Source organism: Genypterus blacodes, unplaced genomic scaffold (genome assembly GCF_046128005.1).
Source record: "Genypterus blacodes isolate CSIRO-AG114 ecotype Tasmania unplaced genomic scaffold, CSIRO-AGI_Gbla_v1 ptg000330l_1, whole genome shotgun sequence".
NCBI lineage: Eukaryota > Metazoa > Chordata > Actinopteri > Ophidiiformes > Ophidiidae > Genypterus > Genypterus blacodes.
The window spans coordinates 151,647-166,047 of NW_027467115.1; the positions used below are offsets into that span (position 1 = coordinate 151,647).

Below are 14,401 nucleotides of genomic sequence, written 5' to 3' on the forward strand. Positions count from 1 at the left end.
GTAATACGGCATGTGCCTTCCATAATGGCCCTTAATCACCATTGTAAACAGTTGTGTATCTAAAATTAAGACTCACACGTGGTTGTAAAAGTCACATAAAACATTGTGTTGTTAGGAGGTTTTCCAAAAACGGGTCCAGTGCAGCACAGCGGCAGGCCAGGATGGTGGATTGACCCATGAGTGGTGTGTTTGTAGGGACTCTCCACGGGGAGATGGATCCAGCAGGTGTGCTCTCTCTCTCTAGCTCTCTCTCTCTCTCTCTCTCTCTCTACTTACTTTATAGCTTGGGATCTTATAATCACCAGGGCAAGTTAAGATCAGAGAGAAATCCCATGTTTGAATTTAGACTCAGCCTGCTCTAAGTGTTTTCCACTGTTGGCTGCTGGATGCCTTAAATCTGTGCTCTTCAGGAGGAAGAGTTCAGACCCAATTATGTAGCATGGTGGAACATTTTTGGCATTTTGTCGAATTTGAATAAAACCCTGTGGTGGCTGAATCAGGAATAGGAGCAGCTCCTGATCAAACTAAGGCCTGGACAGACGATGACCTCACAGTGTTAAACTCCATCTGCATGACTGGCTTCTCTCTCTGGCCCCCGCATTGTTGTAGCAGGTATTAAGTACGACAAGTCACAAGTGGGTGGACGTGGTGAAATTGAGGTTTTAATGAGGAGAAAGGTTCAAATTTTATTCGGATCATGTTTTAATATACAAATTTAAGTATAATTGCACAAAAAGCTCAATATTGTTCAGTAAATGTTCAATCTTTTCATTTATTTTGTGGAATATAGCAACCTGCTGTTTTTATGTCTTGCAACTTTGCTATCTCTTCTATCCAAAGAAGAAAATAGATCCTCGTTCTCATATTTTTAGACAGTTAAGTGTGTTCTGCAGCTGTGGTAGCAGCTACAATGTTCTTTTTAATTTCCTAAGTAGCTTCATGTCGTATTAGAGGAAGTAAATGAGCCGAGGCTCCTTTCCTGCATCTCCCCTTCATTTTGTATCCTTTCTGACCCAAGGGCCAGTTTGAGTAATAGTAATTGACACATTGATCTAATACGGCCATCATAATAGGCCTGTTACTGAGCTGGGGAATGGTGCCCGGCGTCACCTTAACATGTGCAAGGACTGACATCCCGCCATGATCCATAATGATAATTGTGATTTAGCCTTGCTTTCAACCTTCGCCTCAACGTCCCCGGCATCAGGAAATCTTATTAGGCCTGACCCCGCCTTGCCTCCATTAGAACTGGGTCATTTGTTAAAATACTGCAAAAGCAAAACAATTGAACCCTTTGCCATTCTGAGGGTTATCATTGTGCCTCTGAATCAATTCCAGAGGCCCATTTTTGGGTGTAGCGTTTTGAATTGGATTGATTGAACTCTGATAATGCTGAAATCGATGGCGGAGCCGCCTGAAAGTAAATTATTGTCGAGTGAAGTTTTTGTATTAATCTTAATGCCTGTAACCGGAGCTTTTGTCTTTGGAAATCTTGAGCATGTTAACCCTCGAGCCTGCCTGTCTATTAAAGTGTTTTATGTGGCTCTTCTTTCATCTTTTGCAGTAAGCATTCACAGGGACTTCAGGGAAGAATGCACTTGTACTCGCTGTCAACCAAGCAATCTCTCTCTCTCTCTCTCTCCTGCTCTCTCTCTGTCGCTCTCTGGCACGTACACACACACACACACACACACGTACACACACACACACACACACACACACACACACACAGGCATATTGCACACAAAGACACACATATAAGGGACAATGTTTTATTTCCTCGCCTGGCACCATGGTTGTGTGTGCTTCTAAATCTATATGTGTGCGCACAAACTTGGCCAGTGAGTAAAGCCTAGACATCAAGAAAGTGTGTGTGTGTGTGTGTGTGTGTGTGTGTGTGTGTGTGTGTGTGTGTTTTGGCAGGGTTGGGTGATTGCTTTATCAGTGTGTGATTGGGTCTTGCCTGTGATGTCTGCTGCAGTTTGCTTCTGTCTTGACTCAATGTGCCAGATAGTTTGATAGCTACAGACAGTTTTGTAAGGAATTGTGTTGCTCACTGGGAAATGGAAGTGCTCAGTGTTCTGTCCTCTGCTCTCAGTGCAATTATTAAAGGATGCCCAGTATTTAAGACCTTCTGGGTTATTTCTGAAGGAAGGGGGGAATTTGATGTTTGATTGAGGTATGCAGATCCAAATGGGCTACATTTGTGTTGTTGCTCAGGGCTCTGTTCAGCATGTGATTACAGCTGTGTAGAACCTTTGGTGTTCTGAGAAGAATCCCAGAAGGAAGTTCCTTGAGAAACTTTGACTAACCTTAAACAAAGACTGAGAAGGCTTGGTTTGGATTTATTTGATCACCTCTGTGTCCAATATCTTTGCACTCTCAGTCATTATCGTGAAAACCGAATACAGAAACTACCAATTCAGATTTCAATGTAAAAATCCACACTTGTGACGATGTAGGACACTAAAACCCATCGTCCAGGAAAGGTTTAGAGTTCCTGACCTGGTAGTGAGAGGGCCCATTCCAGGTCAGGTACACGGAGCAATGTTTTGATCAGCCAGTTGTACCCCTGTAGGTTCATCGTGTTGAGAGCCAGTCCACCAACACTAACATTGTTTGGCGTTTGTTGCCAAACCACAAGAAAGCTTCAATACTTAAAGGGCATGACAAACAAACAGGAACATGAGCTGAGGTCCAGTGTGTATGCTGGATGTCACACATATCTCTCATGTTAGTGAAAGTGACAGTGTGTAGTCATAGTTCAGAGCCCAACACATATACTTCTATTTGCTGCATCATGTGAGAGTAATAAATCCTCCAAACCTGGCCCAGCAACTTCCCCCCTGTCATAAGAACACGCATCACTCAGAATGTGCTGTGCCAACATGAATGCAAGTGGATCCTTTCCCCCAAACAACAGGATTGGGAGTAACAACCCCAAAACTAAAGAAACTGCTCTGATGGATCTGTGGTCTTCACCCCTGCCTCCTGTGTTCAGGTTCCATATTAATTTATCTCAGCTTTGTTTACTTGACACACCTGATTGAAGCGACACTGGCCCTGGAGCGTAGGTCAAGGAAAGAGTTGATGGGTTAAACTTGGAGGATCTATTGTAAGATTCAGCAAATCCATCTACCTGTGAGACTCCTGTGAGACTCCTGTGTGCTCTCATATTCTGAAAGAGCTCATTTTCTCCATTACTCGCCTTTGGTATCTCACCCAGTGGGAGTAGCAGATTTGTGTAGCGTAAGGAGAAAAGGAGCGAACGTAATGATTGGGGCAGCGTTAATGCTGTGGAGACGAGGGGGGGGGAACAGGGAACACGGTGTGCTGCTGCAGTATTCAACACCACTGAAGTCATCTGTGTTTTGTAATGGATGAAAGTGCTCCCATCATGAGCCTGTCATTTGAATAATGTCCAGATTTCCCTCCGTGACTCAGCAGGAGCTCTCCACTGCCTCAGCTTGTTAGTTCTTATTGGTGTCTGTAGGAAGGGGGTTTACTTATCGACCAACCTTCACACTTTTTACCTTTACAATCCAATATTATCAATACAAATGTATGTTTATTCATTGTCTAATGTGTGTTTTTGAATGAAAGCCCCACTTGCATTGCAGATCGGTAGTCAGTCTCGTCGTCTTTACAGGCCGGGTGCATCGGACTCTGACTTGGTTTGAGATGAGACTTTGAGATCCGTCTCAGCGTCTCCTGTTTGTCCAAAAAATCATCGGGGGCTGAGATTGATGAAGCATGTAACTGCACTCAGTATGTATAAGCAGACTAAATATACTGTTGAAAGCGTATAGTCCTGTGGCTCAAGAAACAAAACCAACACCACATTTCACCCCCCCACCCCCGCCCCACCCCCACCCGTATCCTCAGCCAACACGGCACCACAGGCCTCACCCAGGGTGACAGAGAATAGAGGACCAGCAGAAATGGTTCTCAGAGAGAGCAGAAAGGGGCTGAGGTTGAGTGGGGGTGCCTGGGGTCTTGCTTGATTAAGATTTATGTCTAAATTTCCCTTTGCCAGCAGCCGCCCTCACGTATCCCTCTTCTTTGCCGTGTTGATAGAAGGGATTCTAGTAAATGTGTTCCATGACAAAGCATTTCCCCTTTTGGCCCTTATTTCACTCCCTTTCATTGTGAACCCTCAGAGGAGGCCGACCACTGAGCTGTTAGAGAAACAAATACTGTAGGAAACCTCCAAGGACCTGCTCAGAGGAACGGTGTGGAGGAGGTTTAGAGGGAAACGCTGCATGCTTTAATGTGTGATTCCGTCATGTGTAGGAGTCTGTGCTTACCTGTGTTCAGTTTGCAGCAGTAAAGTCTTAAATATGGGAGAGTAATTGAAACGGTTTGCCTAATTTTAGAGATGATTCAAAAACAGAGATTCTCAGGTGTGTTGGTAAAGGAATAATCAGTGTATGAAGTGTCGTCAAACTGCATTCATCACTTGGTCACACACTTGGACCATTTATTATTATTATTTAATGAAATTGTTTCTTTTTTAGCATGTTTTAGCTTTGAGTTTGATGAAGAACCCGCATTTGTTTTTGTGTGTTTCCAGGACGAGCCCTCCTTACTGCTGCGCGGACCTTTATTCTCTACGGACGGGGGAAATGGTCAAATCAATCCAGTTTAAGACGCCCATCTATGATCTACACTGCAATAAACAGTAAGTCTAACAACAGCACGTCTTTATGTCTTTGGACTTCATTGTCTTTATTTTGTTAATGGGCTGTGATTGTGTCTCTGCAGGATTCTAGTCGTCAGCCTACAAGAGAAGATTGCAGCATTTGACAGTTGCACCTTTACTAAGAAGTTCTTTGTCACAAGTAAGGATCTATAAACACTTGAAGTATCTGAGTTGAGTTAATGTTGTCTGAACCATGTTACCTCTCCATCATAGTTCATATAGACCGGATGATCAGGGCCTAACCCAGAACATCCACTAGCACCCTCTCATCCTGCGTCCCCAACACAATGCTCCACATTCATAACAGGCATCATGTTAAGGGAGAATGCAGTCACACTGATGCTCTCTGTCATTCACACATGTTAGTTACAGGCCTTGTTACCGGCTGAAGTGCAAGGCGCCATGCTGTATTGAGTTTTGTGTTTGGATTAATGTTGTTTGGATAAAGTTTCCCTTCGTTTGGGGTGTTGGCGGTAAAGTTGAGAAGTTTGGCTTTAAGCTGGGATATAAACAGGAACAAGGGAACACTTGAGTTTCCCTTCTCTCCCAGCATCCTCAGGGCTCTCCAGCACACTGGGTGACGAGCCTGAGATGTGTGTAGCTCCATCACTGATGGATTGGTAAACAACACGTCTGCTTTGGAAGCTGACATTGACTTAGAGACTGGATGACTGCGGCCCTTTAAACCCAGAGGCAGCTGACATTTCTGCACATTGTGGTGGTACAATAATGCAAAGTTCCTGTGTCTTTGCAATTGGACTAAACTGCTTTAATCCTAACATGTGAGGCCCTCCGTTTGACGCTCAGACAGGGGAAAACTGTTTACAGCACGGCTCTTGCATCTTTCTGGCTGTACCTGCCATATCTGCTCAAGAAGGTTGTGAAAGAAAGGCCAGACTGTATTACAAGGCCATTGCTGTCCACTTAAGTCATTGACTGGAGTAAACTGACCTTACTGGCTGGCTTTAATGTGTCTCCTCTTTGTCTGCCTGCCTTCCCTATCAGTGTCTGAGCCACAGGAAACCAAACATGCTCAATAGTTATTAATTGTTCCTCAATGCAGGGGCCTCTTCTTCATAACGTTGTTGGGTCTGTTTGGGAGGTAAAAGCAGTCCTGGGATGAGCAGCCGGGCTTTTGATGAACCACGCTCACCAACATACAGTAGATCTGCCTTTTCTCCAACCGTAATGCTGGAGATCTTTAGTCTTCATGAGCTCTTGAGCCTGGTGTGTATCTTGTTTATGTCCATTCAAGTTGTCCTGAGAGCAGAGAGAAGCTCAGTCACTGTTTGTCTTTCTGTACTCTTCATCTCAAGTCCACATGCTTGTCTAGTTTTTATGATTGGAGGAACTCAAGAAAGAACTCACAATTTGGTCTCTATTTGTTGACCTGGATAATATGTTCATTCAGAGAATTACTGTGCTGTTTGTGTGTGCAATCTTCTCTTGTATGCTTGTTTTCCATCGAGTCCCTCCCATTAAACACAAGCACCTGCCTGAACCTTCTGGACCCTAGACTCAGGGATTTGTAACTCAAGTAAGAGTGATCAGATTAATATATGAACTATAAATACACTTCTATACAAAGCTTCAAATAAGCATCTAAGCCTATTTTGTCAAAGAATCAATGGACAGACTGGGAATATTCTGTCGTCTTGGATCGTTTGAACTTCATTTAAAATCATATTCATTAATTCTCTCATTTAACTTTTTGCTTGTATGTTCCCCTAATTAAAAATGTAATAAAATTAGTGATTGTAAAAGCTATTTACTTCCCTGTGTGCGGTGCTCCCCGTGTGTGTGTGTGTGTGTGTGTGTGTGTGTGTGTGTGTGTGTGTGTGTGTGTGTGTGTGTGTGTGTGTGTGTGTGTGTGTGTGTGTGTGTGTGTGTGTGTGTGTGTGTGTGTGTGTGTGTGTGTGTGTGTGTGTGTGTGTGTGTGTGTGTGTGTTAGAGAGGAGAATGAAACAAAATAACCAATTAGACCATGAAGATACTGAAGAGACGCTGTATTGTCTTGGTGTTGGCGGTGATGTTGTGTGGACGTCTTATGCTGAGATCAAACGTTATTCTCAGGCAGTAAGACATATTTTCCAGCACATGTCATACACATCACCCCCCCCTCGTCCTCCTCCTCCCCTCGCCCACAGGAATCACAGAGCTCTTCTCTCTCTCTCTCTCTCTCTCTCTCTCTCTCTCTCTCTCTCTCTCTCTCTCTCTCTCTCTCTCTCTCAAAGAGCAGAGGCCTGATGCAGAGAATGATGGCTTCCTTTGCTGATCTGACGTCTATTTGCTTCTTTGCATCGTACATATGCTTACAGAAGTGTGGGCTTTGTGAGGAATGTGGATTTGGGTGGTGTAGTACATTAATGAGAACAAATATTGTATAAAGCACCTCTGTTTCTTTTTCACCTGGTTGAATGTGAAGAATGCAGCATTGCACTTTAAATGTGTGTTGTTTACATGCACATTTAGATTCATTTGGATAAACGCACTATTGTAAATTCTTGTTCAGACTTTTTTGTTTCATGAATCGGATTAAAACAGTAAATATCAGGACCCTTATCTGTTTTTATCTGAAATGCTGCTGGTCTTCCAGAGATCCACACGTGTCTTTGTACTCTGTGCTTCCATCATGGCCGTCATGTCTGTTTCTTCTTGTGCTCAGCCCCCTGGTCTCCACCCAGGATGTCAAACACATGTTATCTCACTGCCTGGGCTCCCCTCGGCCTTGGAGAGGCACAAAAGACTTTCTGGCGTTACCAGCAGCCCTTGTGGCTTACCTCAAACTCCCGCCCCTCTCCCCCCCGAGCTCCTTCCCCAACACAGCGCACTAAATTACTGTCTGCCTCCACCTCATCTGCTCCCTCAGCACTAAATTATTGTCAGCAAGCCATTTCCCCCCACACCTCCACGCTCCCACATTAGCTCCCTGTGCCTTTGTGTGTGTGTGTGTGTGTGTGTCTGGTGTGTGTGTGTGTGTGTGTGTGTGTTTCAGCAGTGGCCACTTTCTTCAGCGTGGTGGGTTTGATCAGCGTGTGTGTGTGTGTGTGTTTGTGTGTGTGTGTGTGTGGTGTTCATATTCATGTAGTATTTATATTAGAAACAGGCAGATGGTCGCCATTTGCATCTGCTTCCATCTATCTATCTATCTATCTATCTATCTATCTATCTATCTATCTATCTATCTATCTATCTATCGATCTCTTATGGTTTATATGAACCCTCTATTTGTCTCTAATGTTTCATTAGTACATCAAGTATGAACGGTTCATTTGGTAAACTTTAGTAATTCACCATCAAATCCTCTGTGTGATTGTTTGTGTTCTTGTCAGGCTGCTACCCCTGCCCCGGCCCCACCCTCAACCCCATCGCTCTGGGGAGCCGCTGGCTGGCCTACGCTGAGAATAAGGTAGGGGACATACACACAAACACACACACACACACACACACACACCAATTGTAGAAGTGCCTTGTTAGAATAGGGACATTTTTAAAATCCAAAAAGTGAATGTTTTATTTCCTCTAATCTGTACACACACACACACACACGCACACACACACACACACACACACACACACACACACACACACACACACACACACTCATTCTAACAAGGGTCCACTAGAAATGGTAACATTTTGGAAGTGGACAGAGGGCAGTTTTCCCTCTCTCTCTCTTCTATCTAATGGGATTGTTAGGCATTTATAAATAACAGGCGGCACAACTGAGCACTCTGCCTTATATTTCAGGGATAATTGTGTTTTGGAGGCTTTTTTCTCTCCTCTCTCTGATCAGAGCGGCTCACTCAGGTAATTGGCAGATGGGACTGTGGTTTTGTGACATCCCAAAGACTTCCAGGAATCACAGAATCCATTATTGTGAACAGCCAGAGTGGGACAGGGACGGAGCCTGATTGGCTGTTTGCTCTGTGTGTCTGTGAACACACTCCTCACAGGAAAACCAATTTACTCCAAAGAGGGCAGATTGAGAGAAGCGTTTAGAATGTTAACACATTTCTCTGCTTTTTTATCTTTAATCTACGTCTGTGTTTGGCTCACTCATTGATCTGTGCCTGTGTGTTCTTGTTCTTGTTGTTGTTGCAGTTGATCAGATGTCACCAGTCTCATGGAGGAGCGTGTGGAGACAACGCTCAGTCCTACACCGCTACAGTCATTAATGCTGCCAAGGTGAGGGACACACACACACACACACACACACTCCCTCTCTCTCTCTTTCTCCCTCTCTGTCTGTCTATCTGTTTGACTGTCTCCCTCTCTCTCACACACTAACACACACAGTATACCTCTCTTTTATATACCGCAGTATTTCAACCTTCTTCCTCACCTTCCACGTTGGATCCACCTGCTCTCTGAGCGTATGAAACACTTCATCACCTGCCTCCATCAGTGTGTTCCCCTTGTCTCTCTCTTCAGCAGCACCACGGCTCACTAACAGAGCCATCACACCCTTTGATACCAGGCTTCATTCATGGACTTCTCCTATGGTTCTAGTCTGCTTCCCCCCATCGGTCCCAAAGGGGAAAGGGTTAATTGATTTACAAAGACTGAGCGTATCCCTTCCCCTTTACTTAATGAGTGCTAACAGCTAGCGTGAGAGCAGGCCCATTAGCAGGCTAATGATGGTATACATCAAAAAGAGCAGCGTGTCGCAAAACGGGTTTGCCTGGTAGTGAAGGGTGGACAATGGGCGGGGGGGCGGGGGGTATTGATAGGCAGACAGGCTGTCTGTGCCCTCCCTCTCCTCATTTAGGTCCATATATCTCAATATGGATGACAAGGTATCTCCTTCTGGCCTGTGGCGCGACACGCTGGCTCTTAGCACCGCCGCCCAGAGACATGGAGACCCGGGGGGGCGAGGGGAGGAGGGGGGGATAAGAGCTTTTGTTTATAAGGAAAAAAGAGAAAGCACCACAGTTCATCCTGGGATGTTCCACATTTGCTCCCTTACCATAAATGTGTGTGTGTGTGTGTGTGTGTGTGTGTGTGTGTGTGTGTGTGTGTGTGTGTGTGTCGTATCAGCTCTGGTGCCTGAATGAAGGAATGAGACCTTTTACATAAATGATGTTGTAATTTGTTTACATAGTGACATTAGTCTGTCGTAGATGTGCGTGCGTGTGTGTGTGTGTGTGTCATGATCTCTCCCCCCACCCCCACCCGTCCCTGACGATCAATAGCGGCTGTTTGGACTAGCACTAAGAAGTCCACAACTGCAGTGATTAGAAAACACATTAGTGTTGATCAATTAGGAGCCAAACGCCTCACTTAATAATTGATGGCCCTGCAATTTACACACACATGCACACACACACACACACACACACACACACACATACACACACGCACAGACACACACAAGTACAGACACACACGCAGACAGGTCCACATGCACACAGGCAGCAGACACTGTTAGTGTGCCTGGCCAAGTGGCAAAGAGAGACAGCGGGCGATCCACAGACCCAACAAATGCAAGGCGCCATGCTGTATTGACAGGGCCGCCTAGTCTGAATGCCTGATTAGGCTCTCCGGGGCCCCCTTGGTGCTTACACACACATACACGCACACTCACAGTCACACTCATTGGACTCCATTAGGCAAAGACAGTGTAGTAGGTGAGATAGACTCCACTTAAGCACTATCCATTTCCCTCCATCGAGCCACAGAGGTGTGTTTGAGCCAGACACCCTGGCTGGGCCTTAAGCGGACACAGAGGAGCCTCTCTCACACACACACACACACACACACACGCACACACACACACACACGTACTGATGTCTTCTGCCGCTTCTCCATATTGTCAGAACAAGTTATCAGCAGACATAAAATAAACATGCACCCATACACACACACACACACACACACACGCATACAGGCATACACACACACTTCTCTTCTACACCTCTTCATACTTGTGTTCATGTTCCATGCTTTATCTCATATAAAATGGCAGATAACACATTATTGTTGTTATTGTTGAGGCAAACAAAGCATAAATACATAATTGATTGATAATAATTGTGTGGTTCTGTCTCTACTATACTTGCAGACTTTAAAGACGGGCCTGACCATGGTGGGGAAGGTGGTGACCCAGCTGGCAGGCACCATACCAGCGGCCACTCCAGAAGAAGAGGGGACGTCTCACAGCACGAGCCGCCGCAGCCCCTACAGCCCCGGAGTGGTCACCATCATCGACACACACTGTGTTGGGGAGGGACAGGTCAGCACAGTGTGTGTGTGTGTGTGGGCGGGTGGGGGGGGGGTCGAAGGTCATGGGTGCTCATTCAATATGAGACTGCAACTGAGAACGAGAGCAGCATTTATCTTTGTTTACATGTACAGTAATCTGACTTTAGGCTCTAGACTGAGCTCAGTAAAACTCTAGACTCTAGAATTTAGTGAGGCGAGGCAGAGGTCAAAGGTTGTTGCTACAGTGATGCATCACAGAGGTCAGGATGTGAGTTAGTATGTTGTCCTTTCCGTCGCCTTACATTGATCCCCTCTACATGAGTCTGAGGTTTGATCCGGGCCAGTTGGCTCCAGCAGGACCTGGAGCTCTAGAAGGAGATGCTGCAGGCTTTCATCCCCCTAATTGTCTTCAACCACTTCAAACCATGATTAATCACATTGCAGTTGATGTCAGATTTTTAATGAGGCGTGTTGGCCCACATAGCACACCGTGTCAGTGATGTAGTCAGCACACACACACACACACACACACACACACACACATTCCTGTCTCCCTCTCACTGCCTGTGTGACTGTAGCTGCCCTGTAACCAGTGTGTTGTCCTATAAACTGGACGTAAGCCTTCAGAAGCAGGCCTGCACTCTGTCAGCGGCCGACACACTGTAACCTTAGCCTGGCCATAAACACTGAGGAGGCCGGAGCGGGAGGAGGGAGAAGCTGCAGAGGAGAGGAGGGAGAACGGAGGGCAAAGAATACATCAATATAGGGTTAAATCAAATAGAATGTATCCGTGTGTGTATGTATATACAGTATAGACACACACACACACATTTTTATATTTTAATTTAACCCTGTACAGGGATACACACACATAAAACCAGACTAAATGATAAAGGTGAATTGTCATGTCGGTGTAATCTACCACATTCCTCCTTTTTCTCCGGTCTTGGTTTATCCTTATTTGGAGCAGCAGCCTTCTCTCTCTCTCTCCCTCTCTCTCTCTCTCTCTCTCTCTCTCTCTCTCTCCCTGGTGTAATACTCTTTGCTCTCTAGAGGACACTCTTGTTTCAAAGGGCTCCAGCAGGATTCCCTCACAGTACAACACAGTCTGCCTGCGCTGTAATAAAAGTGATCTGCTTCATGTCACCAGCCTCTCGCTCTCTGTTCTCTCCTTTTTTCCTGCTTATTTTCTTGCTTGTAGTTTGAGACGAAGCCCTTTAGTTTTAAAAGGGGCTGTTTCATGTTTGGACTAGTTCCTATTTAACATGCGCAGCCAGCCAGCCATGCTTTTAATGCAGCGCTGTGGCCAAATGTAACACTTTATGCATGCTCTCTCTCTCTATCACACACACACACACACACACACACACACACACACACACACACACACACACACACACACACACACACACAGAGATCCAGCGGCTTCTCTCTCCTCAGCCTTTGTCCCGTCCGTCTCCCGTCTCAGCAGACAGTGATGTAGGAGCAGACGTTGTAATATTTATTGTCACTTTGTTAAAGCGTTTCTGAAGCCAGCGAGCGAGCCAAAGGTAGATTCCTCCTGCCAGTTTTCTTCCTGTTTACGGGGAAAACATTTGTCAAAGCCACATGTGAAAAGCCACATTATTGCCAAAGTAAATAATGACATATTCTCAGAACAGCCTTCACCCAAAGCCTCAGAGTGGCCTCTTAGTGAAGGACAACAGTCTGTAACACAACCGACCAACCGACCAACCAGCCAACCAGCCAACCAGCCCTCACACTCAGATCAGTCTGGGTCTGTGTGATTGAGCTTTTATCTACAAATAGCTAGAATGGGTTTCCACTCACAAGATGTCGATAGCTAACTTGTAGGCAAGGAAATTATCCCAGAAATCTGCTAAGTGGTGAAGAAAAGCTAACAGAACCAAACCAACATGTGAAGAGAAATGTTTGTGTGGGGGAAAGTCCCAGTGTGGGTTTAATGTTCTCATTGTTATTAACATGACTGTGTGTGTGTGTGCCTGTGCCTGTGTGTGTGTGTGTGTGTGTGTGTGTGTCTCTCTCTCTCTCTCCAGGTGTTAGTGAGTGAGGACTCTGATGGAGAGGGGGCGATGGCTCACTTCCCAGCTCATGACAAACCCATATCCTGCATGCAATTCAACCCCAGTGGTAAGACACTAACTCGCCCTTTCTCTCTCTCTCTCTTTCCCTCTCTCATTCACACACTCAGATTTTCTAATCTATTTTTGAGGTAGCCAATGACTAATAAGGGGATGTTTTCTGCTTCATGTGGCCTCCTCATCTCCTAGGCTGGCTCGGCCCACTGGACTCACTAAGAGGCCCAGTGTGTGTGTGTGTGTGTCACCTTTTCATTTTGCACTCCCAGGCGAATTCCTCAGCCCACTCAACAGTTAGGTCTGATAGTCAGACAGTTTGTCACTTCAAATGGTGGCTGTTGACAATAAACAAACCAATATTTCTGTATATGGATTGAGAGTTTAGTATGTGGAATGATGCATGATGGGCTCTGTCTCTTGATCTGGTTGGTAGAGGCTGAATGTACGTTGCTGCAGGTGAATTCCTGGGTTCCTTCAATGATCTTAGTGTTTACCACTCTTAGTGTTACTCCTGTATCTTTCTCACCTCTGTTACATATAGCAACTAGAAGCAGCCTAAGAATTGGGAGATTAGGAAATGTTTGTATTCCATTCATATCCAGTCAAGCTTCTGTTATTTATTAGACTTAACTTATTAACTTAATGCTGTGTGTGTGTGTGTGTGTGTGTGTGCCTGTGTGTGTGCGCGTGTGCTCATGGTGAACACGTCTCACGTTCCCACATCATTTCACCCGGGCTCCAGCCTTCCCACTGTCTTAGCGTTTTGTGAACTTTTCACTCCTAAAGAAAGGGACAGTAGACGCTTTGTGAGCATGAACATGGCAGCTCCTCTAACCATGTGCATGAAGAGTGTGACTGTGCGCTGATGTGTTTAACGCTGTGTGTACGTGTTATGTGTGTGCATGTGCAGTTAATAAAGGAGCTGCTGAGCGACGGCTCTCACCGTCTGACCTCCATGTACCAGCAAATCCTTCACTTACCTGGAGTCAGGACTGAACTCTGCTCCTCTGAGAGTGGAACAGGATCAGAGCTCAGATGCAGACGGAGCAGATATGAGTGTTTAGACTAGAAAGCTACACAACACAATCCAGAAAACACTGTTCAAAGTAAAGACACTGCCAAGAATACGTGATTTTTAAACTAAAGAAACTATGAGGTTTGTAGAATTTGCCTCTGAATTGTTCTTGGACATCATTCTGTAAAATGCAATGGTGAGATCGCCACTATTTGCTTTATATTCTTCCACAGTATGTTCACAAGACATCCAGCCGATGCTCCTCACTCTGCAGTGATATCAGCCTCTCCTGTGTGGTGGGCCGTGGTTGAGGCGTTTGTTGTTGTGTAGAAACAAAGCAGGTGCTCTCATTGTTTACAGCGCCTCTGTAGCTATCTGGTG

The 14,401-nt window shown here is 45.4% G+C and overlaps 1 protein-coding gene across 1 annotated transcript in view; it reads left to right on the top strand.

The window, feature by feature from the left end:
* bcas3 (BCAS3 microtubule associated cell migration factor) overlaps nt 1–14,401 on the top strand; it is a 207,292-nt gene that overhangs the window by 20,114 nt on the left and 172,777 nt on the right. Inside the window, exons 8-13 of the mRNA XM_076137652.1 lie at nt 4,574–4,681; nt 4,765–4,841; nt 8,035–8,111; nt 8,807–8,890; nt 10,767–10,937; nt 12,964–13,057. Coding sequence (XP_075993767.1) covers nt 4,574–4,681; nt 4,765–4,841; nt 8,035–8,111; nt 8,807–8,890; nt 10,767–10,937; nt 12,964–13,057 — 611 coding nt within the window. The remainder of the gene's footprint in view (nt 1–4,573; nt 4,682–4,764; nt 4,842–8,034; nt 8,112–8,806; nt 8,891–10,766; nt 10,938–12,963; nt 13,058–14,401) is intronic.